Genomic DNA, 27,831 nt, shown 5'->3' with positions numbered 1-27,831 from the left:
AGTTTTGAGATGAATCTCAGAAATTTTCTGAAATTTTCGAGATTCAAAAGTCAAAAATGTTAAATTTTTGAAACTCAGAAATTGCCAAGTTTTTTCTAGAAAATTTCTGAGATTTTTTTTCCCCAGAAAATTTTCCACTTTTGGAGCTTGGAAATTTCTACATTTTCTCAAGAAAATTTCTCAGATTAATCTAAACATTTTTGAGTTTCTTGGCAGAAAAAAATATCATATTTTTCATCAATATTAAAGAATTATTGACTTAAAACAAGCTCCAATATATTGATAAAAAGTTATTTGTAAATTTGTTTTGTCTTATTTTAAACATACCTAAATATTTCCACTATAAACTACACCAAAACTACTTGGTAATATTTAGATTTTTCCCAGTGTGTGCAACCCAAACTGGTTCCCAGTTAGTGTCAAAGTGTCTTTTTCTCTCAAAACTGGTCAGAATAAAGGTTTGAGTTGGCTGCTGTCTCTGTAGACAACCACTGTTTGCAAAATAAATAAAGTAGACACAATTAGCAGAAGAAGAAGAAACAAAAATGGCCACTTTCAGAAAAAGAAAAAAAAGGCGCGATCACATTTCCAGGCTGCGTTTGGGCCTGAATTTGGTCGTGATCGAGAGCTGGGCTACGTCACGCAGGTGGCACAATCTCTGGTCAGTCTCTGTTTTCAACGCTGCAACAATCCGCTTAGAAACTTCTAGAGGGGAAAATACGACCTCAGAAAGCTGCAGACGGTTAGAGGAAAACAGGAGGAGGGGTTAAAAAGAAGCAGGAGGAAGAGGAGGCAGGCAGGAGAGGAAGAGGGATGAGAGACGGGCAATCTTCTCACAACAGCACAAATCCTCCAGAAACGGGTCGTGGCAACTTCTCTTCAGGCACTTTTCTTCAGTTTGGGTTCAGAAGGAGCTGGCCGGCGGCGTGGTCAGCCTCTTCCCGATGTAAACACTGACGGGAGGAGCAGAGGAACCGTCAAACCGGGCCAACAGAACCAGCTCCATTTGGCTGTAGCTGCCACTTCACCCACATTGAGAAAGAAATCGCGTTTTTCTGTCACCTGTCTGTCTTGAAGTGTTAAATTTACAGAATAAATGTAAAAATCTCCACAGAATAAGAATGAGCCTAAAATATAAATATAATACTTTGTATGGAAGTCATTATTTTCTACTACTTTTTCCTAATTAAATATTAAAAGTCATGATGGGGCCCAAATTTGTATTGTGCTAGAACAAAAAACTCATTTCAAGAGCCACAAATGGCCCACGCGCCTCACTTTGGACAACCTAAAGTTTAGAGCTTTCAAACATTTTCATGAAAGAAGCCGACGATTGAGAAAAATCAGTTCCACATGAACGCAGGGAGCGTAATGTAAGCAAATAAAAACTTTAATCGTTTTGACTTCAGACGTTACGGCGCGTTTCGTTCCTGCTCAAACCTCGGCTTTACTCTGACTGCTGCAGCACATGTTATCAGAGGCAGCGCAGCAGCTGCTGCACACTGCTGCTGCAGCTGCTGTTGCTGCTGCAGCTGCTGCACCACTCCCCTTGCTGGTCGAACTGGGAAACTGCACTGGTTCCGGTTTAATCACAGGATCAGCAAAAAAAAATTAATAAAACAGCAACACGGTTTGTGTAAAGCATCTGAAAATAAATGAAATAATAAATATATAATGGATTCCTTCAATAAAGTTTGCATTATGTAATCCTGCTGCCCTGCTAAAAGCCCGACTTCACCATAAAATCAAAGTAAAACAGTGAAGTTTGAGGTTTTAAAGAAACAAAACATGGACTAGTGAATACTTCTATAGGGACACCAGAGTTTAGCCTTTTATATAGAGACAAATATGCTAAATTGATATAAAAATACAATATTGAACCTGAAAATGAAGCTAAAGTTGTTAACTGAGTTGTTTTCGACTACAAATGTGGCTGAAATGATTAATCGTCTATTAATTTAGTAATTGATTAATCGTTAACTGGAATACATAAACTTAAATAAAAAGCAATTGGCCAATAGAACAACACAATCAGGGGAGTAGTTAAGACAAAACTGTACAAAATTATACCAAATAAAATGAAGAGATTTGTTTTTAAATTTGTTTTACCAAAAACACCAACAGTGGAACTTTTAGCTTCAAATTCTGTAAAAAACTTAAATAAAAAGCAACTTTTGTTGTGCAATTACTAATCAGTAACTGAAAAAAAATCATAAATAAAGATAACTGAAGCAGAAAGAGCTGAACTTCTCACTAAAATGGCTGAAAGTTTGCAGAAAGTGTCATTTTTTTCTACCCGATTAATCGATTAATAGTCACAATAATTGATAGATAATGTGTTGGTCAGTTAATTCGTACCCCAGGCCCAGAGCGAGGATGTGCGATAGCAGCAACGAGGGGATGAAGACTTTGAGGAACTCGGCAGAGAAGATCCCGCCCTTCTTCATGGCGCTGGTCTTCCTCATGCTGAGCATCACCGAGCGACGAGGGTGGCGGAAATGAAACTCCCTGAAACAGAAAAGATCGCACACACACACACACCCACACACACACACACACACACCCACACACACACACACACACACACCTTAAACACACACCTTAACATTAACTCTGATCGTTTCATCCATCTGGTAAACAAAAATCATTTGGTAATTCTAAATTTATTAAAACCAGAGACATTTGGACTGATTTCACTTCAGACACCCAGGGAAAAAAAGGTTAGTGTTTCTTTAAATCAGTAGTTGGAAGGAAAACATTTAATGCTGCTTGATGTTTGTTTTAGTTTTTAGCTGTAATTATAGATAATTATTCATATAAATTCCAGTCACACTGTTTTAAAACAAAACGATCCATGAAGGTGAATCTGTTCACATGCTAACATGCTTTAAGACAGGGGTGTCCAAACTGCGGCTTGGGGGCCATTTGTGGCCCTTGGATTGATTTTTGTGGCCCCTTTTGTGCAATTCAACAATGACACAAATGTGGCCTTTTGTACTTTTTTTAGAATGAGATTTTCTTCTTAAACCGAAAATGTTAAATACAAAAAAAAGAATTTTTCTCTTCATAGTCTATTATTTTTGTATTTTGTATTTTGTATTTGTAGTCGTGTCACAAACATCTAGCGAGTTGTTACTAAAAAACAGAAAATTAGGCATTATATACAGACATTATATTAATGTTTTTGAGTTTAAAACCATTGTAAACTTAAAAAACGTAAAATAATAAAGCTAAATGACGGTTAAGACCAACATAAAATATTTTACATATCGTTGTTTCAGTATCACAGTCTCCTCTGTATTCAGACTGACCATTTCCTGTGCACAAACATGGACCCGGACGCCTGTTGCTATGGAAACGTGGGGAGACCTTACTTGGGGGGAATGTTTTCCGGTCGACTGGACCAGTCGGCGACCCAGTCTGCGTCCTTCATCAGGATGTCCATGTCCCTCTCCTTGTCCAGGGCGTCCTCCTCAGACTGACGGGAGCAGGAAAGGCGAGTTATCAAAAACACCGCAAGACGACGGGGAGCAAGATGGCAGCAGCACTGGCGTTTCCGTGGAAACGGGACAAGCGTCTGACCTGGCTGTCTCTTCTGCCGGTCGTGTCCACGTCGAAGATGATCTGTCCCTCGTCCTGGGGAGAGTGGGGCCGCGGCGGGCTGCGCCGTGAAAAGCAGCAAACAGCAGAAACCAAAGAAAATCTGACTGATACAGTTTAATAAAGACAATACCGCAGTTTCACCGATTAGTTTTTACAGCGTGAAAACGAATCTGCCCTTCTTACTGTCACACAACGCTAGTAACTTCTTACTTAATTCAGAAACATTTAGCTCAGACTCATAAAACTCATAAAACTATTCTGGATCATGATACACTGCAAAAACACAAAATATTACAATGTAATTTAAAGTATACTTTCTAGTGCAAATATCTTCGTAAACTTGAAACAATACAAAACAAACTTTTGTTTTGTATTGTTTTAAGAAAGTAATTTCTTAACAGTTATTAAAAAGTAGTGGTTCCACTAGCAGATTATTACACTTATGACAAAAATATTTTGCAACAAATTAAATAATATGCCAGTGGAACAAGTGCTATTTAATTAAAATTAGGGAATTATTTACATTAAACAAGCTGCTACGTCTTTCTGAAAAGTTACTTGTAAGTTATTTTTAAATTATTTAAAGTGTACTAAGATATTTACACTAGAAACTAATCCCAAATTACTCGGTAATATTTTGTTTTTGCAGTGTATCACTATCCAGAATAGTTTTTATTTTATTTAAAACTCTCATTAGACTTAAAAATTAAGTTTAAAAAAAGGTTAAAGTTGTTTTCTAGTAAATTGTTACTTTTCTGGCAACTAAAAATCAATCTAAAACCAGGTCACTTCAGTAAAGAGCTTTAAAATTTAAAATCTGTTAAATTTGTCCGACAAAAATCTAAATTTTGGGTCGGTCCCATTTTTCTGCGTGGGGAAGCATATTGAGCTTCGTTACCATGGTAATCTAAGAGGGATAAATAGATCTAGTTTTGTTACTATGGTGATTTAAGTGAGCTCAAATAGACTCATCTTTGTTACCATGGTAATCTAAGTAGGCTTAAACAGATCAGTCTTGGTTACCATGGTAATTTAAGTGGGCTCAAATAGATTGTTGTGTTGCCATGGAAATCTAGGTGGGTTTAAATACATTCAATGTTGTTACCATGGCAATCTAAGTTGATTCGAAAAGCTCCGTCTTTGTTACCATGGTGATCTAAGTGGATTCATATAGATCCATACTTGTTGCCGTGGTGATCCAAGCTAGCTCCAGCAGCTTTAGCTTTTTTAATAACGAAACCTTCAACTCAAAATAGCAAACAATGGCAGCGTAAACGGAAGAAAAAGTAAAATAGTAAATGTTTTTCAGCACAGGCTCCCTCCTCATCTTGACCTTTCTACAAGAGAAGCTGAAGTGGAAGAATTAGAGGATTAAGTGAACTAAAAAATGAAGATATTGTTACTCAGAAAGCTGCTGAGTCTGCAGTGTGAGGATTCGGTTGCTGATTCAGCGTTCTTGGCTTGAAAACATCGTAAGATGTCGACTCACTGGTGGCTGTAAGTCCAGCGGCTGATAAAATCCTCTTTATCGCTCCAGAGGCACATGATGTGTCCACAGGATGAAGGGTCGCATGTTTTTAACACGCTTCATAAAACACTGACCTCGTTGTCAACATCGCTCTGGTTTTATCTTCCGTAAATAAAACTGCTGACCTTTTTCTGACCCTGGACTTCATGACTTCATTGTTTTTATTTAACTGACAGAAAATGTTTTGTTCTCAATGAGGGAAAATGCATCAGAACATTTCAGTCTTCATTAAAACAAAGCGTCAATTTCTGAAACTTCTCCACACTCAAACTTTTGGGTTGTATGTGAAAAATACAAATTCACAAAAAAAGATATTTCCACAGACTGAAAGGAAGGACGGATATTTTTTATATTTCCCTTTGGTTTTCAATCCTGCAGTTTCTAAACTTTTCCTACAGTAAAATTCAAACATTTCCAATTAGACACAAAAACAAAACAAATAACAAAAAACTGTTTTAATTCACTGTTATATAATTTATTACTGCTCTACATTCTACAGCAGGAGGAAGATAAACTAAAATATAAATAATTTTTATGTTTTGAAATTTCTCTCTAAAAAACCTCGACAAAACACTAATTAAACAATTTTAATAATTTTATTTAACGTGTAAAATATAAACCAACATTTATTTCAATAAGTCATTCATGATAAATGTTCCTACTTTTAAAATTATTGACTATTATAGTTCCTTTAGTCTGTTTCTTTTGTTTATTTTTTGTTTTATTCTGTTTTAATGTTTTCTGAATGTTGTTAAAAATGAGAATTTATTCTCAATCAAGTTAACTAGTTAAATAAAAGCTAAAAAATGTAAAACATAAAGAATAATAAATATTGTTAAAATGTTATTGCTACGTTTTATGGCAGGGATGTCAAACTCTTGATCTCAAAGGGCTTTAATGTGTTGATAAAACCCGTTTAAAAAAGTCTAAAATATAAATAAATATCCATTTCTGTCTTCAGTAAGTACTTATTAAAGTTAAATCATATTGAACATCTTTCCACATTGATGTTTTCAGGCAAAAACTGATTCAACTTGATTAATATAACAATATTTAAGCACAGAAGGTTTAGAATCTAGAGGGCCACATAAAAAGTTATGGCGGGCCACATTTGGCCCCCGGGCCTTGAGTTTGACACACGTGTTTTATAGAATTTAGTAAATAGAAATAATTTCGGTATTTCCTACTAACCTAAAACAAGAAATGTTTCCTCTAATTTAACTTCAGACATTGAGAAAGAAATCTCTGTTAATTATTAAAAATATCTGATTTAAAATGTAAATAGCGTTTTCTCTTGAAAAGAGTCCAAAAAAGCGCGATAAAATTTTTATTATTATTCCCCTTTATTACAAACCTATGCAGTTTGAATAATCAAGCACTTTCCAAACCTGGAAAACACCTGACTGAACCTCCAGGTTGTTCCAGGATTTGTTTTGGCGGAGCTTTTCCTGGGCCTACCTGTCGCAGGACGAGTTGCTGCGGCTCGACTCGTGCTGGGCGTCCAGCAGGATCTTCTCCATGTCTCCGTTGTGGATGGAGGAGGACGACGGGACGTGCTCCAGCCCCCCCACCATGGCCTCCTCTTCCTCCACCTGAGGAAGGGGCAGCAGGCCCGGCGCCGGCCCGGCCGGCGAGGACGACTGGGCCTGGTGGGTTCTGTTCATCTCCAACTCCACCCAGGACCCTGCGAGGAGGAACCGGACGGGTAATTTACTCCTTTATGTTTCCCAGAAGGTTAAACCAGGATAAATAATCAGAAATGACCAGAGAAGAAGAAATATAACACAATTAACATGGTTATAATTATAAAAATCACTCAAAAAACGAATTTGTTTTCATTTAAAGTTAAGTAGGCCTTTAATAATCACTAATTTTGCTGGAGGATAAATTGTTTCAGATGTTATCATGATAAATGATAATATTGTTATTTTGAGACAATTTTAAGTGATATAAGAACAAATTCTCAAATATCAATAAACTTTCAATTTTAATCAACATGTAACACTGGAACTGGAAGATATTTTAAATATCCAAAATAAACAACAAATAAAATGATTTATGAAAACTGTAAACAAATATATCCTTCAAAATAAGAGCTTCAACTGAAGATTTTTATCATCCAGTTTTTTGTAGAAAAAGAGAGAAAAAGGACAATAAAACAAAAAATAGACTTTATTGAAGTTACCTTAATTTATTGATTTATTGCTTATTGTGCCAGGCCTTTTGTGATTTTACTATCAGATTCATCAACTTTCAGTGAAATTCAGTTTTAATTTTCACAGTATTAAGATTTTAAAAAGAGAAAACCTGTAACAGAGTTTGAAAATAATGATTTAAAAGTCAAACTCACCATAACTAATTTTACTGGAGGATAAACTGTCCCAGAAGTTTTTGCAATAAAATGATAATATTGTTGTTTTGAGATCATTTCAAGTCACTTAATGTAAGAACACAATCTCAAATATCAATAAACTTTTAATTTTAATAAACATTCAACACTGGAACTGGAAAACATTTTAAATGTTTAACAAAACAACAAATAAAATTAATTAGGAAGTCTCTGTAAACAAACAAAAACGAATAGTTGAGACCAAAACTGAAAAACTGAAATCTTTTATCATCCAGTTTTTGGTAGGAAAAGAGAAAAACAATTAATCATACAAAAGGAAATAATTGAGTTTGCTTTAATTCACCATGTGATTACCTGATTTATTGTGACAGGTCTAACAATCAACAACTTCTTAATGTTATTTCTGAGCTTAAACTCAAACACTGTCGTGTTTCTGATAAGATTTGAGTCACGATATTTGATTCAACAAACCACTTTTATGTCTAAAATTGTCAAAAAAAAAAAATTGGCACTAATTATAAACTTACAAAACCTGCACTAATGTTCTTACATTTTGTGACAATAAAGCTGGTCTCATTAAGTCGGTGTAGGAAAGTTTTTCACTTATTTGTGAGGCCAGAGTGTGGATGAGAAATAAAGCCACCAGACGTTTGGGTTCTATTTATTGCAGCTGGCAGGAAACGCTGGCCTGTGTAAGCAGACGTTGGCTGGGGAATGAAACGCTCCCACCGGCTCGTACGTGAGCTCCGGCATGGACCTGCAGCTCAGACGGCAGCGGTACAAATATAGAGGAGGAGGAGGAAGAGTAGCAGGACGAAGAGGAGGAGGAGGGACGGCTTGTTACAGACGCTTCAGAGTAACAAAACAACGAGGAAGAGCAGAAACACGTAAACAGGAAAACACGCCAGAAACGGAGAAGCTGCTCCGCTGGCCAGCAGCCGGGCTCAACCTGCGGATTACGCGGCGGACCGCGGGCCATTGTGCCGGCCCGGTGGGCTAAAGCCGCGTTGCCATGGCGCCCATCGCTCAGAACATTCTGGCCAGACGGACAATATCAGCTGCTGGATCGTGATGTGACCTCTCTGCTGGACCAGAGGGGCAGATGGGAGCAAAGTAACATGTTTTATACCAAAACAGAGCAACACGGACGGGAGTATGAAGAATAATCTGAACATGAACACAAGATTCACCAAATAATCTAATTAATCCAAGAGTTAGAAGATTTTCACTGCAAAAACACAAAATCCTACCAAGTATTTTTGGTCTAGTTTCTACTGAAAACATCTTGAAATAAGACAAAAACTAACTTACAAGTAACTTTTTAACAATAATTCCTATATATTGATTAAAAAGTACAACTTCTATTGGCAGATTATTTCACTTATAACATGGAAAAAACATCTTGTTATAAGTAAGATAATCTGCCTGTGAAACCAGAACGTTTTCATCAATATTAAGGAATTATTTACTTAAAACAAACTCCTATTTCTTATTTAAAGGTTACTAATAAGTTATCTTTGTCTTACTTCAAATGTACTAAGATATTTTGCCTGGAAATTAGGCCAGAAATACTCTGTAATATTTTGTGTTTTTGCAGTGCAGGTTGAGGTTTATGTGCCTGAAATAATTCATGTTTTTTACTTCAAAATTTAGGCAAAGAGCTCAATCAGATTAGAAGGTGAAAATCAGTTTTCTAAAATGGATAAAAGTTTGGACTTTTGATTTAAACAAACAAAGGATTCTCAAAGCGGGGTCCGAGGGCCATTTGCGGCCCTTTGGCTGATTTTGTGCGGCCCCCTAGACTACAATTCAAGTATAAATTAAATAAATTAGGATGAAACTATGACTTTTAAATTGAAATCTAATTAAACAAATGTTAAATGAAACAGAAAGTTATCATCTTCTCCAACATTTTTGGTTTTCTTTTCTATTTTCATGTTAATAGTACGACATCTACTCATTGATTTATACTCTAAAGTACATCTTGGTAGGCCTGTCGCAATAAAAATTTCACTTTTTATAAATTGTCCCAGTAATTATTGTGTTAAACAATTTTGTGACCATGTTCAAGTAATATATTGATAATGGCGTAAAACTACCAGAACACTCGACACTGGAAGATATTTTAAATATCCTAAATAAAGCAAAAACTATAAATAAAAAACAAACACAACCAAACCCATAAACACAATAAAAACACAACTGACCTTCATAAAAATATTAATCATCAGAATGGAAATTAACGAGCATATTTTAATTCATCATGCGATTAATTGGTTAATTACTTATTGTGACAGGTTTACACTTTGGTGCACCAAAACCTGCCTATAATTTATGTTTTAAAACTTAGTTAAAAACAGAATTTTGTTTCAAAATTAAGACTGATTTATATACTGTTTTTACTGATGAGAATAGATGAAATATTTTTCAGTTTTCTTTAATTAACCCCAAAATAATAAGCAAACCGGATGCCTTTAATTTAATTTAGCAAAAACTATTTGAATTTCTGGATCTATGATCCCATAAAGAAATCCGATTACTTTATTTGTTTAACTGATCTACTTCATACTTAGTTTATTGTTGAGTATTACTGACAACATTTTCTCCGAGTGAAAGTACCCCCACAGCATGACACTGCCACCACCATGCTTTACAGTGGAGAGGGTCAGGGTTACACTGCACACAGATGGGCTGCGTTTACTAATTAGAGAGATTGCACTGGGTTTTATTTAGAGAATGAGAATAAAAACATAAAACATTCAAATTAAAACATGTTTTGCTTCATCCACCTTTAACTAGCGTGAACCATGCGACTCCCCCACCTTTCTCATATCTAAAACTTCAGTCCCCTTGTTGTCATGACCATAAATAGCAGGCCAAGTCACAGCTCCCCCCTAAATAGTGCTGTAAAACATTTTCCAACCCCTGTTAGCTGGGCCTGAGTCAGTGCAGCAGTGTAATATTTAATGAACACCTCATAGTTTGTGTCATAGTTGTATCTTACATACATATTAATCGGTTATTTACCTTATAAACCGCTGTTATTAAGGGTAAACTATCAAACATTTGCGTCAGTTTCACCACGTTGGACATCTTCCAACTAGGCCTGTTGACAAGAGTCCAGCCCGCCTCCAGGGAAGCTCTGATTGGTTCACGTCACTGTCGCTAACAAGCTAACTGTCGCTCCACAGACTGTCAATAAACACGGAACATTACGTGCTAGGCCCTCCCCCTTTTCTGAGGCTTCGCTTGCAAAAAAAAATACATAAATGTGAAAATTAAACCACTGTTGTTGACACACGCCGATCTATAAACGACTTTTATTTATAAACCAGAGTATTTAGAGACGGTAGCAGAGGGGAAAAATAGCCTTAAGGATGTTTTAGGGCATCGGGTTGGTAGCAGTTAGCTTACCGTTAAGCCCCGAGTCTCCGTTGTTGTCTGTAGAAGTAACGTTAGCCGCGTCGGACATGGTGGTTCCGAGTGAGGAGGGAGGGTTGCATTAAGAGCTACAACTGCTCCTTTATATACACATTCAGACGAGCTTTAATGTAACCGAGCCGAGGCGTCGTCAGCCCTGGGCAACAGAACCAAAAAACTGAGACGCCAACTCGAAGCGCCGTTTGTTATCGTAGGCTTAGCTGGCCTACAAGCAGCTGCAGACACCAGCCAATCACAGCTCATCGGAGGCGGGGCCGTGGGATGACGTAACAGCCTCTGTTTGACACGACCGGGGTGGGTGCGGAGTCAGATTACGTAACGAGTTAGAAAAAAAAAAAGGATGGAAAGTCGATTTATCATATTATAGTTATATGTAGTTAAAGGAAACAGCTAGACGAGAGCGTAGTTTTCAGAAAACATAGCAAGCTCAGGGTTAAATAAAATAAAATAAAAATATTTTTACTGCTCTCTAGTAAACATTTAATCGTCTAATATAACCTAGGGAGGTCAGCTCACCACAGAAAAATTGAAATATTATCTCTAAACAGCTGAAAATCCATTTATTTTAAATACATTTATTTGAAAAGAAGTATTTTCGAAATAGCTGACATATTAGCGATTAGGAAAAACTGTTTTAGATAGCGATATCTACATTTTTAAAATTCCTTTATATTACAACCTGACTTGCCATATTTCAGATTCACCTTTAACTCTGAAGAATGTTCTACTTTTACAAAAATAAATCCCAATACTTATATTTAAAAAAAACAAAACAAAACAAAAAATCTACATATATATGTTTCCAGAGTTCATTATATGCTACAATGTCTTGCCATACAGAGAGCTAACTGTTAGCCTGAAATGTATAAACATGGCATCTCAGTTTGCCTCGGTCGGTGGGGACATGCATGCCCCCACGTACACAGTCACGCCTCTAACCCGATGGGAGCTTCTTCACAAACTCCTGTAACTGGACCCCATCGGAGCAGATTTCAATCCACTGACGGTTCAAATCCGAGAACTTTTCCATGACGCCTTTGAGCAATCTCGTTAAAAATAAAAATAGTAAAACCCAAACAGACTTCTTATGAGTTGAATTTTATGCATCAGAAACTAAATTGTGACACTAAGAAGGTATTTAAAATAAAAAAAGTTCCAGTAATTGAATTTAAAAAGTAAAACTTAATTTTGACCTTATAATACAAAAAAATCTGGAATATTTAGGCTTTATAAGCCACAGAAGGTAAATTTTAAAGGCGCTGTAGCCAAGTAGAAAGTTTAGTGAAAGGAAAAAGTGTCAACAGGAATGTCTTCAACTTCAACAGCGACATGAGGACGCTGTTTAATCTCAGTAAGTAACCTAAATTTTTTTAAGACCTCACCAATTCTACATGCCAATTCACACTAAAGAATACCACATGTTTTCCTTCCACAAACCTTTCCATTGGATACAGCTCTAAATGCTTAATCAGCTTATTTTCTGTGTTTTATCCCAATTTTCATAACTGAAGGTCATATTAAATCTGTTCTGTTTTAACTGATATTTTGTCATGTTTAATTTTATGAATTTTTCAGCCATAATCAACAAACAGAAAGGTAAAAAAAACCCACTAGAAATACATCACTTTTTGTGTAATAAATCAAACTTTCACCTTTTCAGCTGGATCATTATAATAAAATGTTGAACATCATCTTAACTTAAACAAAAACAGACGGTGAAACAAAGTCACTCAACCAAAACGATGCAAAATAATTCCTTTATTTTTCTTTTTCCTTCCACCATCAGAGTAAAATTATAATTCCACATTACTGGAGGAATCCGTGTCCTGAAAAAAAAAATCCTAATTACAGTAATGTTTTCAGTGGTTAAAATAAGTTATTCAGTGCCTCAAATAATTTTGCGGTTTTTAAATCGCAGTCGCACAACGCAGACTTCCAGAGGACTGGATTGGTGCACAGAAAGAGTCCAGTGTGAAACTTAAAGATCTCTGAAAAAGAAGCTAAAAGTCCAGCTTTGTTTCACAAAGCGTGACGGAAAACAACCGGCGACATTTTCAACAGCATTTCACATAAATATGACAATCATAATATTAACGATATCATATTTGTAAAGCCTTTCTTTATCACCCGACTGCTGTTGCACACAGGAAAATAAAGATAAAAAAAGAGGAAGAGGATCCGATGCAGAAAGACGGCCATCTTGAAGGGAGATAAAAGAATAACTTCTGGAGTTTGGGAGAGTACGACGGAGAATTAGGGACACGCCAAGAAAATATAAAATAAAAAAAATACAAGAATATAGCACAGTATCACGAGTATAGTCGTATAACAAGAAAGTCATAATATATAAAGAATAAAGTCTTAATAAGACTAGAATAAACTCGTAAAATACAAGAACAAAGTCATAGTTTTGTGAGAACAAAGTTGTAATACGAGAATAAATTCATATTATAAAAAAAACTGAAATATAGAAATATAGTCAAAATAATACAAGTTGTAATAACAAAAGAATAAAGTCATAATACCACTAGATTAGTCGTAATAACTCGAGAATGAAGTTGTATTAACGCCAGAATAAAGTCATACCACTAAAGTCGTAATAACTCAAGAATAAAGTCGTATTAACGCGAGAATAAAAGTCGTAATAACAAGAGAATAAAGTCGTAATAACACGAGAATAAAGTTGTATTAACGCCAGAATAAAGTCATACCACTAAAGTCGTAATAACTCGAGAATAAAGTCTTAACACGAGAATAAAGTTGTAATAACGCGAGAATAAAGTTGCATTAACGCAAAAATAGTCGTATGAATAGTCGTGATAAGATTAAAGTCGCACTACTACGAGAATTACATTACAAAAATAATGTCAAAATAATATTGTATTACGAGAATAAGGTTGTAACATTACAACAATTCAAATATTATTACGACTTTATTCATATATTACTGCAGCTTTGTTCTCGTTTGAGTTTATTCTTGTAATTTAATTCTTTATTTTCCTTTTTTTCTTATGATCCTAATTCTCCGTCGTAGCTCAGACATGGACAACCTGTGATTTTAAAATCATGAAGGAAATGAGTAAAAATGTGATTTCTTTTAGAAATGTAAACACCACGTCATGAGAGACAGAAGAAAAAAAACCTGTTTTAATTCTACCAGAGAAAGAATCAGAGGGACCGTTTATAAAAAAAAAGTCTAGTCAAAGTTTGAAGAAACGACGGGATGAGACGTAAAGGTCGGGTCGGCAGGCGAAAGGAAAAACATTGGCACGACTTTAACAAGGCAGCGGACGACTGGAGACTCCCGTCCACAAAAAGGTCACGCAGGGGTCACGGAGCTCCTTCCAGATGATCCTGCAGGTTAAACTCCCCCCCCCTCTGGCCTCCATCTCCGTTAGTTCACTTTATCCTGGAATATGTAGAGGTTGTTTGTGGTTGCCACGGCAATGATGTTGTCCTGCGGATGCCAGGCGGTGTGGAGGATTTTCTTGTTGAAGTCCAAACTGTCCACGCTGATCTCGTCCTTCTTGCGTTTGCCGCCCGTGCAGACCTTCCGCGGCTTGAGGACCTGCAGCGGCTTGCTGTTCTCCCGCGACGCCTCCAGCGTGGCGTCGCGCCGCTGGCCGCGCTCGAACATCCGGAAGAAGTTGTTGTAGGAGCCGGTCATCACCACGCTGCCACGGGAAGGAGGGCGAGACAGAGACAACAAAACACAAACAGAAAACACTGAAAAAAATGTACATTTTTATACGAGTATGTGGAGAAAGAAAGTTTAGTGGAAGAAAAACCATTATGGTGTTGATTTCAAAGAGCACCAGCAAGGTTCCCAGAGGGATTTGGAGAATAAAGAATGAGACTTATAACTGCTTATTTTTTGCTAAATGATCAAATTTAAACTGAACGTCTTGCTAACATCAAAATATTTCTGTCTGTATATTAAATGCTTCTCACTTTCAAACTGAAAAGTTATAGAACAGGAAAATAGAAAATAAAAAATGTAGCAAAATTAAACGTTGAATTCTTCTGAATACGTGAGATGCATTATTTATCTTTTTCTTTAAATTCAAATGTGCAAAAAAACTGAATAAGAGTAAAATCCCACCAAAAAAAAACTCAGAACTTTTTAAATTAATATCTGAACATTTGTACAAAAAAATTTGCAAATGAGTTTCAAAAGATGTTTGACTCAGAATTTTCCATGTTTTTTCTATAAAATTTAAAAGATTAGTCTCAAAATTACAGATTTTTTTTCCGAGCAAATTTTAAACTTTTAAAGCTCAGAAATGTTCTGGCTTTTTCTACAACATTTCTAAGATTAATCTAAAAAAATCCAGCATATTTTTTCAAGGAAATGTCCGATTTTTTAAGGTCAGAAATTTTTATGTTTTTTTCTGTGAAAGTTCTGAGATTAATCTCATAATCGCTGAGTTACCTTTCTATGAGATTTTCAACTTGTAAGCTCAAAATTTCACATTTTTTCCAGGGGAATTTTCGACCTTTCTAAGTCAGAAATTTCATGTTTTTTCATAAAATTTGTTTAGGTCAATCTCAAAAAGTTCCTTTTTTTTCTAGGAATTTTTCAACTTTTCAAGCTTGTACATTTCCTTGTTTTTTCTAAACATTTTCTAAGATTATTCTCAATATTTCTGACTTTTTTTTTGCTGGAAATGTACTACTCTTTTTTCCATCTACAATGGCCTTACAGTACACCTCTGTAAATTAATCCTGGAACCTGTTTTTAACCAGGGAGTGGAGATAATTGAACCCGTCAAACAGAGGAATCATTCAAATCGGCTCAACGTCTGAGCGGATGACACAGAGGGAAAACAAAAAGCTCGTCTGGGTGTCCCGACCGGCGACAGATTAGTCACGGATTCTTGGAGCGTCATAACGGGCGTTGTGCTCCTACCTGTCGTTTCCGTTCCAGCAGCACTCGAACTTGTCGAAGATGCAGTCGTTTTCGTAGAGCGAGCACAGCTTGTTCCTCAGATATTCATGAACCTGAAACGATTCAACCAAACAGCCGTGAAGCAGAAGAAGAAGAATCACTTCTCCCTACAGCTCTGATACCTGAAATGGTTTTGTCTTTTACCGCAAATGTCCCTTACAAATTGTTCATCCTGACCTCTAGTGGCCGCTATGCAAAATTACAAGGAGTGACTTGAAATGTGTTTTTTGTTCGTTTAATTTTAAGGTGGGACTGACATTAGTTGAGTAATAACTAGTTACATTTACTTGGGTAACTGGAAAAACATTTACTTTTACCACACTGTACTTTAAGTAATTTTATTATAAATAACTGCTACTTTTACTTGAGTAAAATTTCTGGAAATTCACCAGATAAAGACAAATATTATTTGTTATTATAATATTATAACAACTAATATTATAATATTAGTTATTATTCAAGTTTTATACATTTTAGAGTGAAAGAAACTGATTTGGGAAAATGTTTTTTCTGATTTTATTTTGCAATTATGACCTAGCATGTCCCTGTTACTGTGTTGTACACAATTATGTTATTTATATAAATTATTTTCATTTTGGTATATTAAATACAAAAGCTTCCATACAGCTTTACATTTTGATCCACCTCATGAAGTAAATTTAAATATAATTATTTGATGTTTTGATCAGTTTCTCAGTACTTAGTTTTTTTTTTCTTCTTTTTTAATCTTGCATAATTTCTTGGACAGCACATTTTTTTCATTTTCCTCGAGTAAAAATACGTTTATGGCCACTTTTGGATACCTAAACGTCTCAGAGAATTCAGTTTGAGCCAATCAGAGTCTAAGGAGATCCAACCATCAGCGCGCTCACCTGGTACGTCTCCACCGGCCGGTTTTCCATGTTCAGGTCCCAGATCTTCACAGATAAATAGTCTCTGGTCATCAGGTAGCGTCCGTTGTGACTGAACTTGACGTCTGAGATGGACGATATGATCTCTGAGAAGAAGGAGCGGTTGCTGGGGTTTTCTGGCTCCTCAAACACTGGAAGAGAAGCAGGAGGAGACCAGCTGTGACCAGAGGGATCCTCACTTCATCCGGCCGTCATTACAGGAGGGAAATAACGATTACCGTCACGAATGGACTGGAGTAACTCATGTTACCGTGTTGGTTCCAGTGCTGCTGACCAGAACAACAACTGGCTCCATTAAAAATATTAAAACCTAGTGCCAACTCAAATTAACTCACTCAGATGTGTTTTTTGAGTTTCAGATGTTTGGATGTCATGGAAGACGAGTTCAATCATCAAGTGTCGCTACTGTCGGCCATTTTTCAGCCATATAATGATCGAAAAATTAAAGTATTTCGACAAAAATGTTCCAGTACGACAGAATATTAAAGAAAAATTACATGAAAATTAAATTACGTGAATAAAGTTGGAATAATACCAAAGAAAAGTCAATAATACGAGTTATAAAACTACAAGAATTAGTCGCAATAATACAAGAAAAAACTTTTTACAATATGGTGATAAAGTCACAATATTATGAGGATAAAGTTGAAAAAAGTCTAAATAAAATATGAAAAAAATTCATGATATAATAATAAAGTTGTAATGGTACAATAAAAAAAAGCCACAGTAATACGAGAAAAAAGTAATGCGACAAAATATCAGAAAATTACAATAATACAAGAAAAAAACGCGGATTGATAAAAGAAAAAGTCGCGATAAGGAAATAACGTATTAGAAAGTCATACGGGAAAAAAGTCGGAATGATACGAAAAGTTGGAATAATGTGAGAAAAAGTCAAAATACAAGAATAATGTCGTAAAATTAGGAGAACTAAGTTGTAACCTTATAACTCTTACATGGAAAGTAATAAAAAAATTTAAGTGAGGAATTCTGAGCATCTTTTGAAATTATACTTTAGTATCGGTTTACAGATGAGGAAATACTTTATCTTTCAACACATCAGAAGTTAAACAATTGCTCAAATAACTATTCATATAAAAAAATCGAGTTGGTTACATCAGATCTTAAAAACTAACAAAAAAAACTTTTTTCACGTAATTATACGATTCCCTTCTGGCAACATAAAATCTCTATTCAGCTTTTACGTGACTTTATTCTTATAATTTAAGAGAAATAAAAATCTCAGCCTGTCCCTAATTCTTATGTCCGGGAATTTACCTACTTAAGACTCTAATCTGATATTTTATTATTATTTTCATTGATGACGTTTTGATTTTACTCGCATCGTTTTCCTTTATAATTTTCTGCTTAGAAACGTGGAGCCAACTCACGCTTGGAGTGCTTGTCGCAGAGAGCCGACGCCCGCATGTCGCAGAGGCGGATTGTCCCTTTGCTGCTGCTGTAGACGAAGGTGTTGCACTGGTGAGGATGAAACTCCGCCGCCGTTATCACCTCGGTCAGCTCCTCCATGTTGGCCGGCTTGATGTCAACGATGTCTGAGGTAGCGCGCAGTCAGGGAGCGCCAACAATTCACACACCAGCCCTGATCGGCCGCTTTCATTCAACTCCGGGTCGGTTGTCTAGAAAGTGCGGTTCGTTTTGGGAGGTGAAAATTAGCAATCGAATAAATAAAATTAAAAAAGAAAGCCGGCTGTTCTGTATGATTAGCATTCGCTGTCAAGAGTAGCATACTAGCAGTGAGTACGCATGCGCGCGCATGCGCAGTAATAGGTCCACCACATTTACAGGAACTGTCAATTAAGCATACGCGACCAGATTCGACAAAAATAAGTCGATAAATTGTTTTCGGTGATAACTAAATGGATATACATCCGTTGTCATGGTTTCAAAGTGCATTTAATGAGGATCTAGCTGTAGCTACAGTCAACTACGAAACACGGCCCGTCGAAAACTCGCCTCCCTGTTCCTCGATGATGGTCTGACTAGCTAACCGCAAAGTCGGGACGTCATACAGCTGTTAATAATAATAGTAATATGGCGATCTCACTTTTACGTCATGATTTTATGTTGCTAATGAAATTAAAGCATGTGGTAATGACAGTGTATACTTGCCTGACAGACGCAGCCGTCAGTTTGTCCTGACAGTTTATCAGCTTATTTCCCTTCAACGACAGAAATTGGACTAATGACTGACCCGTTTGATTGTAGAACGTAGCGATATTCATAACCATCAAATAGCATGAAATATTTCATAAAGCATAGGAGCTCTTGCGGACGTGACTCACTGACTCACAGTAATGGCGCCTGCAGGAGCGTTGCTAGGTTTAGCTGCTAACCCCAAACCAGTTATGTATATTAACAGCTAAATCATTCAACCGCTAAAATCTGACAGTTCTCCATTTTTGTTTACATTTTATGAAGCAGAAAGTTGTGATCAGCGTCTTCTTCAGAGGCTTTGTGTCGATTCCTTCAGTATTTCTCAGTGCAGCGCCACCACAGGCGAGGGGTGGAACAGATTTTTATATTGGTTTGGCTCGTTTGACACAGTGACGCAGCAGCTGAAAATGTATCAAATGTCGCGATTTTGGTCCCAAATCGGGTTACCTAAATGTAAATAAAGTCTCTCAGGTTGTGTTTGAGGATACTGAAGCTGCGGTCGGTGATCTCCAGGTTCCACAGGTTGATGCGCAGGTCATCCGCAGACAGGTAGGTCTCGTCGTCGCTGTTGACCGAGATGGAGTTGATGTGGTAGGTGTGAGCGTTGGAGAACACCCGGCGAGGGCTGGCCTCCACCATCAGGTCCATGGGGATTAATACCGGGACCTGCAGCAGGAAAGCGACTTTTAAACACTGAAATGTGCAGAAAAACTAATAAAAACTCTCTGATTTTCTTTGAATGCATCACGGCAGCATCAAGGTGTGGTTCTGACCGACCCGCAGTGCCGTGATCGTGTTGGGATCTCTGTATCGGCCATCTTCCTCTTTCAGGTTGTAGCCTTCTGGTCGCTTGTCTCTTTCACTTATTTTCCACAATTTTATAGTTTTATCTGCAACAGGAAGAAAAAATAGACTCAAAGTTCACAAACTTCAAATTCAAACACATTGTCAAAGTAAGCTTTCAAACTTTTGGAGCTTCATTTGGTTAAATATTAAAGTTCAAACCAGTCAGCGTGGGATAAACGTTTAGTATTCTGCTCCAAACATGTTTTGTTGTTACAGCCTTTTTATTTTTGTATTTTTAAACATTTTCTAAAATAAATGTAGGTATAAAATCCATTCAAAGGACTTCGGCACCGTGTTTACTCGTAAATATGATTTAAAATCGAGACAAACAGAAAATTTTCCTATTATCTGAATATTTCTGTCTTTAGATTGTGTTGATATTGATATCTGATGTTAGCATTTTGTTGTTATGGCTGATAACTGATATTCACCAATATTATATATATTTCGCTACGGTTTCGACACCTATAGGAAAAAAACAACCAGAAAAAGATTCAAAATAATGATTATATCAATTATGATATCAATGTTTTTGCCGATATATTGTTAATTTCTAGTTGAGAATAAACAGAAATCCAGGTTTTAGCATATCTAAATGAAGGTTTATTATTTACTCTCCTCCTTGTTTAGGTCGGAAAAATGCAGAGGAGAAATGTTTGGGTGATAAAATCTGCAGCTTTACCGTTGGTGGACAACAGGAACTGAGCGGCGTTCTTCTGGGGAAGCCAGCGGATCTTGTTGATTTTCTCCTCGATTTCTAAACTCTTCAGGTAGTCGAACTCGGGCTCGTGGCTCTGGAAGGTGCTGTAGACGTTGTACTCGCTCCGGAACTGGGGCAGGTTCTTGTTCTGCCAGGAGAAACACGGACACTTATGAGACGAAGCGCGATTTAATCCAAACGAAAAAAACCCAAAACACACCGAACATTTAGGAGGGCTTTACTTCTACTTCCTGCTGGAAGATGACGACGCGGCCGCCCTTGTCTCCGGTGGCGAGCAGCTCCCCCGTGTGGTTGAACTCAACCGTTGATATGATGTCGGCTGGGCAGAGAAACGACACATCAGAATGGAAACATTTAGTTACTAAACGCAGCAGTAGCAGTCTGTGTCGGTGGGAAGGAGGGCGGACGGAACGTGATCGGTTTCATTTTCGCTCCAGTTACTCAAACCGTCTTTCATATCCTGGACTCCTCACACTGAAACACAAACACACACAAACACACACACCCCCACACACACACACACACACACACACTTTAACGTCCACTGGAGCAGAAAGACAATGAGCGACCAGATTGTAGTGAGGGGCCTTTGTGCTGCCGGAGGCCCAGAACGGGGTGTATAAAAGTTTGCAGAGACATTTTGTCTTGTTGTCTCCTTAAACTTCGATGTATTATATCATGAAACATGGTGGCGGCTGCATCATGCTGTGGGAAGCTGGTCAGAGCTGATTGGACGATGGGTGGAGATAAATTTAAAACCGCCGAAGAAAACCTGTCAGAGTTTAACTATTTTGTGCTGATTTGTCAAATAAAATATTCGGGCTGAAACAATTAATCGTATTAATCGTTAACTAATTAAGTAATCGATTAATCGCTAACTGCAGCGTGAAAACTAAAGAAAAACTACAAAATATATTAACGTTTTTCATTTAAGATGATTTAAAAAAACTTTTTGTAGATGTTTTACCCAGAATTTCTAAAGTTGCAGTTTTAGCTTCACCTTGTTCAAATACTGTAAAAAAAATAAAAAAAAACTCATATTAATACAATTTTTATCAATAAAATAATCACCAGATTAGCTCTACACTGTATTAATGCTAACTTAAGTAGAAAGAGCTGAACTTTTCACATGTTGATGTAAAAGTATTTTTTTAGCTGCGAGCGTTCACTAAAGAAATGCAGTTATTGCGTTTTGGGCAATAAAATGTTTATTTTCCTCTTAAAAAAGAAATTATTTGCATCTTTTATTGCGTTTCCAATACTACTTAATAGGGGTTAGGTGGTTAAATGAAAAATCTTAAGAATGTGCCAATTTAAAAACAACAACAATGTATCGATTAATCATTATACTAATTGATTAATCGTCAAAGTATTTGATTACTAAAATAACCGTTAGTTGCAGCCCTGTTAAATAAACATTTCAGATTTGTCTCCTAATAAAAGCTGCATCCTTAAAGTTCCCTTAATACCAAAAACCAGTTTTCTGAAGCTCAGATTTTAAGTCATTTTCATAAAACTCTGAACTCCATAAAGTTTGGATTTTCCCCGTTTAGAAACCAACAGCACCAGTAAGTGACGAGTCCAACCCTAATGGAGATAAGGGAGGGTTTCCTGTTATAAAAACGTTTAGGGATTTCAGGTTAAGAGATAAACTTTGGGGAGGAAACATTTCAACATAAAGGATCAAGAGCTCCGACATCCAGATGCTAACCAAGCAGAATCAATTAGATTTGGAGCAAAATGTTGTCGTACGAAGGATTATTTTAAATCGTACCTTCAGCTACGTCGTCATCAATGGCTCCCTTCACCTGGGAGAAGCACCACTGCATGTCGCCTCCGGGTCCTTTCAGAAGGAAAAAAACTTGTTACTTTTCTATCCAGGTTTATTGCATCAATAAATACCAATTTAAATAATAAATGCATTTGATAATAAGTCAAATAACTGCACCTTGTAATTTTCTTGCTAATGTTTTCAAATTTGTCAATAAATAATTTAAAAAAAGCTTAAGTTTCATCAGTGGCAGTAAGTAAGCAATAAATAAACAGGATGCAGAAGCTTCTTTAACTACTGCTGCAAACTGAACCTTAAAACACAAAAACTTGTCTAAAAAAAGATACAAAAGTCTAAATATTTTACAAATTTAACATCCACACAATTCATGTGTGTCCCAGTAAAACTTAGAAGAAACTCTTCATTTTTAATTTCAACACCAGATCATAAAAAACTGAAGACATCGATTACCCAACAGACACAACTTTGGTCAGAGTTCTGCGGTTAACACTTATTACAGGAAGGATCTCCAGTAGCAGTCCGTCTCACAGCTACTCTGAACAAGCCTCTGACTGAAGACTGTTGCTGCATGGCGTTCTAATGACGTTTTAACAGCTGAGGAAGACACTTTGCTTCCATTGTGATTAAATAAATATGGACTCGTGAGAACTGGAACCATTTATGATGATGTCGGATCCAGCTTCTGTTTTTGGGCCAGAACCGCATAAACAAACTATCAGTGGGAAGGAATGCAAAAGTTTTGATCAATTAGTTAGAAAACTGTAAACATTTTTCATCAGTTACAGGTAAACTTAGTGTGTGTTTATTCTATAGGTCAAAATTAGAGTACATTTTATTGATAACATGTTATATTTCTAATGATTAATCTAAATTTTTAGGCAAAGAAATTTGTTGTTGCTGTTTTAAAGCCAGAAATATATATTTGTGCATATTTTTAGAGTGAAATACTTCATAGTTGTGAAATTGTGGTTATAACACTGTGAGGATCTCATACCTGAGCATGTCTGGGCTCAGTTTTCTTTCATTTCTCAAGAACAGCTCGCAGATAATGTTGATAAACATTTTTTAAGCCACTTAATTATCCTGCAATTAAAAAAAACCCCAAAAACTATGGGTTATCGCTTTACTTTCATTCCTTTATATGCTTGAATGACAGCTGGTTAAACGTAAAATGCCTTTTATTTAGTTAAAGAAAAACAGTCTCATCTAGATCTGTCCTACAAGGAAACAACCACTGCTGAAAAAACACAAATAAATTGACAAGAAGCTTAGATATTACAGCTCAAAAGCAATTTATAAATATATATTTTAGCACTAAATGTTTGGAAGATTTAAAACATTAAATTACATATATATATTTGTAGATAGCAATATCTACATGTAAAATATTCACAGCCCTGAAGGTATTTTTTTTTAGATTAGATTCCTGTTTGGACTTGACGCTACGATGGATCAGTGATTTTCAGGTATACAGATGAACAGATTTCAGTACCACTGCAGAATAAGAGCAAATATCCAGGAATAAATATTACAAACAGGTACGGTAATCTTCTTCACGTGTTTTAATCACAGAATTTATACTGAGAAATGGAAGCAACTATAAAAAAATACCAATTAATTTAATTCAGGAGACATTAAATCACGCTAAACTAAACTTCTCTTAGGTCAGTTACAATTTTCTAAATTATTTTTATCTGCTAAATGGCAGAAAAACAACATCATTATCATAATTTTATTTAAATCTCTGAAGTTTACAGTTGGAGCTGCATAAGATATCAATAGTGCAATAAGAAATGAGAGCTGAAAATAACATAATTTCACTCTTAGATCGGACTTTTAAGGTGTAATTTTAATGGTTAATATGCTGAAAGTAAAAACAGACATGTGATGAAAGGAGAGAAAGAAAAATCAGAAAAAATTATTGATATTGCCCTTTAAATCCAACTCAGAATCTATAAAATAAGTAATAAATTATCCGCTGTTGTTTTTACTAATGTAAGCTGATTGGAGATTTAAAGGGGAACAGCAAAAGCAACCGACGTGGATTAGCATTGCGTGTGTTCAGTCAGTGGCTTTTTCAGATTGGTTGGAACACTGACTGCTACTGGAGATCAGTCACAGCATCTCCTATGATAAATATTGGATATCTTCCCCAATTTTCCTTTGGGATAAATAAAGCATTTCATTTTGCCTTTCGTGACGTCATCAGCCCCTCCCAAGAATCACATTTTAGAGAACAGTATGATATCTTTAATTACACGTGTGCGTCTCTTCTAAAGTGGTCGTGAAAGGAACAGACGGTTCTTCTGGGTGATCCGAGTCAAGTGATCCGGCTCTCTGAAAGTAGCCGACATTCCCACCAGCAGCGCTAACGCCATAACTCGCCTCGCCTCGTCAAAGCCAGCAGCCGGGGTGTGTTTAGGGACAACCAGGCATCCCGTGGAAACCAACACGTATTTTCCAGTCAAAGCAAACCTCCCAGTTTCATGTTTTGGTTGGTCGGACCGGAGCGCAACTCTTGACAATGAACCGTTAGAGCGGAAAGAACTGCAGCAGAGCTCGGCTAAAGCGACAGTTAGCTTGCAAAAATAGTCCCAGCGATACGGTTACCGGCGATCATCTGCTGCCAGCAGCTGGCCGCTCATTTTTAGCCGGCAGAGGCAGCCAGTCCGTGGGGTGACACTTGTTTCTGCTGGCTAGCTAAGGGTTAGCGCTGCTAACTTTGGCTAGCTGGTTATCTTCCGTTACCCCCACGCAACATAAAACGAGTCGTTGCGAACCAGAACCAAGCAGCAGACCGGCGGCCGGACGGGGTGAAACCCAGCTCCAGGCTGATTTACCTGCCATGACGAGACACGCAGCGGAGCTCGAACCTGCTCCCCACTCCCACGCGCTGATCCGTGGGATCTGAACTTTTTCTTCCGCTCAGGATCCGATGGCGGTGTGCACAGACCTGCACGTTGCGCCCCAAATGAACCGTATAACCAGTTAATTTACTACACCACCCTTTATTTCCCGCTCTTCCTTCAGCTGGTTCCTGTAGATGTCACCCACTCAGCCGCCCGGCTACTTCGCATCCCATAAGTCACTTCTTCTTCTCTTCTTCTCTTCTTCTTCTTCTTCCTCTCCACCCCTCACCAGACGTTTTTCCGCACGTGAATCAGAAGGCTCTTATGCGCGCGCATGTATCGCAGGAAATAAGAAGGCGCCTTCTATCTATCTATCTATCTATCTATCTATCTATCTATCTATCTATCTATCTATCTATCTATCTATCTATCATCAAATACAAAGGAACACTCGCTACACCACTGGTGTCAAACTCAAGGCTCGTGGGCCAAATGCGGCCCACCATAGCTATTTATATGGCCCTCTAGATTTGAGAGAGTCACATAGACTGATAACAGTTATGTGCTTAAACATTATTTTATAAGTCAAATCAAACTAGTTTTCATTTCTATAGGGCCAAATTACATAAATGTGAAAAGATGCTAAAATTATTTGTGTTTTAAGGAGTACTAATCGAACACTATTTTAATAGTTTCTTAACAAGTAGTTTAATTGTTACATTCTGTCGCAACCGGCCCTTTAAGGACATTCGTGACCTTGATGAGGCCCAAAATGAAAATGAGTTTGACCCCTCTGCAGTAGACGCTACCTTCGGGGGAAACTGTCTTAGCACTAGCTAACTAGCTAGCTTAGTTTCCACTGTATGTATTAATGCAGAATTAATGAAGAATTAATGTCTTCAGTTTGTAAGTGTTAACAGTTATAAACGCCGTTAAAGCGAGTCTCAAGTATTTGTGGGTATTAATACCTCTACCGAATACCAGAGGTCCACTCTGACCCCAAAAACAAACTGATGTCTTATGAAGGCGATCAAAAAGAACCCACAACAGCATCAAGAAAATGGGCAAATATGGCCTTCATGGGAGAGTTACAAGACCAAAATCTCCCCAAAAAACAAAACAAACAAAAAAACACAAGTTGTCAGGGCAATGACAGTTCATATTTTGTTTCTGTGGATTTGGAGAAGACGTCTGGCTGTGGGTCATACTTTGGGATTATGGGGTACCAAGCTTCTTTTGGTCCTTCTACAACCGGTGTCAGATCTTGGTCTGCATTGCTATCATTTCTGGTCAAGAGTTGTATTTAGGTTGCCCTTTGTCACTGATTCAGTTCATAACCTTCATTGGCAGACTTTCTAGGTACAGCTAAAGTGTTGAGGGGATCCATGTTGGAGGTATCAGGATCAGGTTGCTACTTTTTGCAGATGATGTTGTTCTCTTAGCTTCATTAGATTGTAATCTTCAGCTTTCATTGGAACAGCACCTCCAAATCCTAGACAGTTGTCTCTGGAAAAATGTATAGAGTGTCTTTTCTGGGTCAAGGACGAGGTCTTGTCCCTAGCAGAGGAGTTCAAGTATCTTTGGGTCTTCTTCATGAATGTCCGGCGATGTACTGGTGCGTCATGGTAAAGAAAGAGTTGAGCCAAGGCTATTGGCCTACTGGTCTATCTACGTTCCTGCTCTCATCTATGGTCATGGGTTTTGGGTAGAGAACGAAAGAACAAAATCGCGAATACAAGCCGAAATCAGGGTGTGTGAACTCTCCCTTGAAGACAGGGTGAGACTCTTGGCCACTGCCCAAAGTTTGTCCAAACTGGGGTACAAACTGCATTTAGGGTCCAATAATCGCAATATACAAGTCACAACCAGCTGAAGAGGACGATAATACATCTACCTATCTTACATAACGTACATTAACTATCTATCAACATATTACTGCCTTTGGTGTGACTAAAATCCCTTTTGAATGTTTTTCTTCTTGCAGTATTTTCTGTGAGTCATGTGTGCTTTAAAGGATCCACTTCTCGGCTGGAGGTACCAACGCGCTCCGTAAATGTCTTATAGCACAAACACGCAGGCCTTGACTTGAGTGAGCAATAGCTCCGCCGCCCACATGGATACGTCAGACTCTGTTTCTCCTTGAAAGACTGAGCATGCCAAGTAAAGAGGACTAAAATACAGTGTTTGTACACCACTGCAAAAACAGCAATGATGAAAAAGGGGAGAAAGAAATGGCAACTCTAAAAGAAAAGAAACAGAGCTGTAATCTGACGAAACTCTCTTTAGAAGTCTTATAGACATGTTTGTAATTCTAAAGTCTAAAAATCATTAAGAAGTTTTCATGGGAATACATTTAAAATGGTATTTTATTAATCTTACAGGCTACTGCCAGTCATATGCAGTTACATTTTTTCGCCACCAGAGGGCGACAAAGTTTTAAAGAGCTGTGATTTAAAACCCAGCCAGATTTCCAAAGAAATTTCTAGTCGTTTTCATCAGGCCTTATAAGGACATAACACGTTAAATTATATGTAAATATATTCAAATTAATTAAAGATGAAGTAGCTGTCAAGAAATTACTCAAAGGTATTTAGTAAAACTTTTGACTCGAGTAACTTATCAAATTATTAATAATTTATTATTTAAAAATTACATCATCAAATG

General features: G+C 37.0%; 2 protein-coding genes across 2 annotated transcripts; both read right to left on the bottom strand.

Annotated features, from left to right (window-relative positions):
- Positions 1-352: 352 nt before the first annotated feature.
- Positions 353-11,147, bottom strand: bnip3lb (BCL2 interacting protein 3 like b). The gene is made up of 6 exons (XM_032570361.1): positions 10,896-11,147; positions 6,590-6,815; positions 3,583-3,661; positions 3,375-3,478; positions 2,359-2,508; positions 353-953 (listed from the first exon to the last, which is right to left on the bottom strand). The coding sequence occupies exons 1-6, from the start codon at positions 10,951-10,953 to the stop codon at positions 905-907; spliced, it is 666 nt and encodes a 221-aa protein (XP_032426252.1). The 5' UTR covers positions 10,954-11,147; the 3' UTR covers positions 353-904.
- A 1,513-nt stretch (positions 11,148-12,660) lies between these two features.
- ppp2r2ab (protein phosphatase 2, regulatory subunit B, alpha b) lies at positions 12,661-25,461 on the bottom strand. The gene is made up of 10 exons (XM_032570320.1): positions 25,159-25,461; positions 22,301-22,369; positions 20,748-20,845; positions 20,488-20,653; positions 19,737-19,849; positions 19,448-19,625; positions 18,173-18,337; positions 16,743-16,912; positions 15,832-15,923; positions 12,661-14,596 (listed from the first exon to the last, which is right to left on the bottom strand). The coding sequence occupies exons 1-10, from the start codon at positions 25,163-25,165 to the stop codon at positions 14,317-14,319; spliced, it is 1,338 nt and encodes a 445-aa protein (XP_032426211.1). The 5' UTR covers positions 25,166-25,461; the 3' UTR covers positions 12,661-14,316.
- Positions 25,462-27,831: the final 2,370 nt, after the last annotated feature.

The sequence above is a fragment of the Xiphophorus hellerii genome, chromosome 8 (genome assembly GCF_003331165.1).
Source record: "Xiphophorus hellerii strain 12219 chromosome 8, Xiphophorus_hellerii-4.1, whole genome shotgun sequence".
Lineage (NCBI taxonomy): Eukaryota > Metazoa > Chordata > Actinopteri > Cyprinodontiformes > Poeciliidae > Xiphophorus > Xiphophorus hellerii.
This window is presented reverse-complemented; position numbering and strand designations above follow the sequence as displayed.

What these genes read in the sequence shown, in the direction of transcription:
- bnip3lb (XM_032570361.1), bottom strand. Translation starts at nt 10,953, where the DNA reads ATGTCCGACGCGGCTAACGTTACTTCTACAGACAACAACGGAGACTCG. An exon ending in CGGAGACTCGGGGCTTAACG is followed by an intron (nt 6,816 to 10,895) that starts GTAAGCTAACTG and finishes TCCTCCTCGCAG; the next exon opens with GGTCCTGGGTGGAGTTGGAG. An exon ending in AGCAACTCGTCCTGCGACAG is followed by an intron (nt 3,662 to 6,589) that starts GTAGGCCCAGGA and finishes TTCACGGCGCAG; the next exon opens with CCCGCCGCGGCCCCACTCTC.
- ppp2r2ab (XM_032570320.1), bottom strand. An exon ending in TCTTCCAGCAGGAAGTAGAA is followed by an intron (nt 20,654 to 20,747) that starts GTAAAGCCCTCC and finishes TTCTCCTGGCAG; the next exon opens with AACAAGAACCTGCCCCAGTT. An exon ending in ACACGATCACGGCACTGCGG is followed by an intron (nt 19,626 to 19,736) that starts GTCGGTCAGAAC and finishes TTCCTGCTGCAG; the next exon opens with GTCCCGGTATTAATCCCCAT.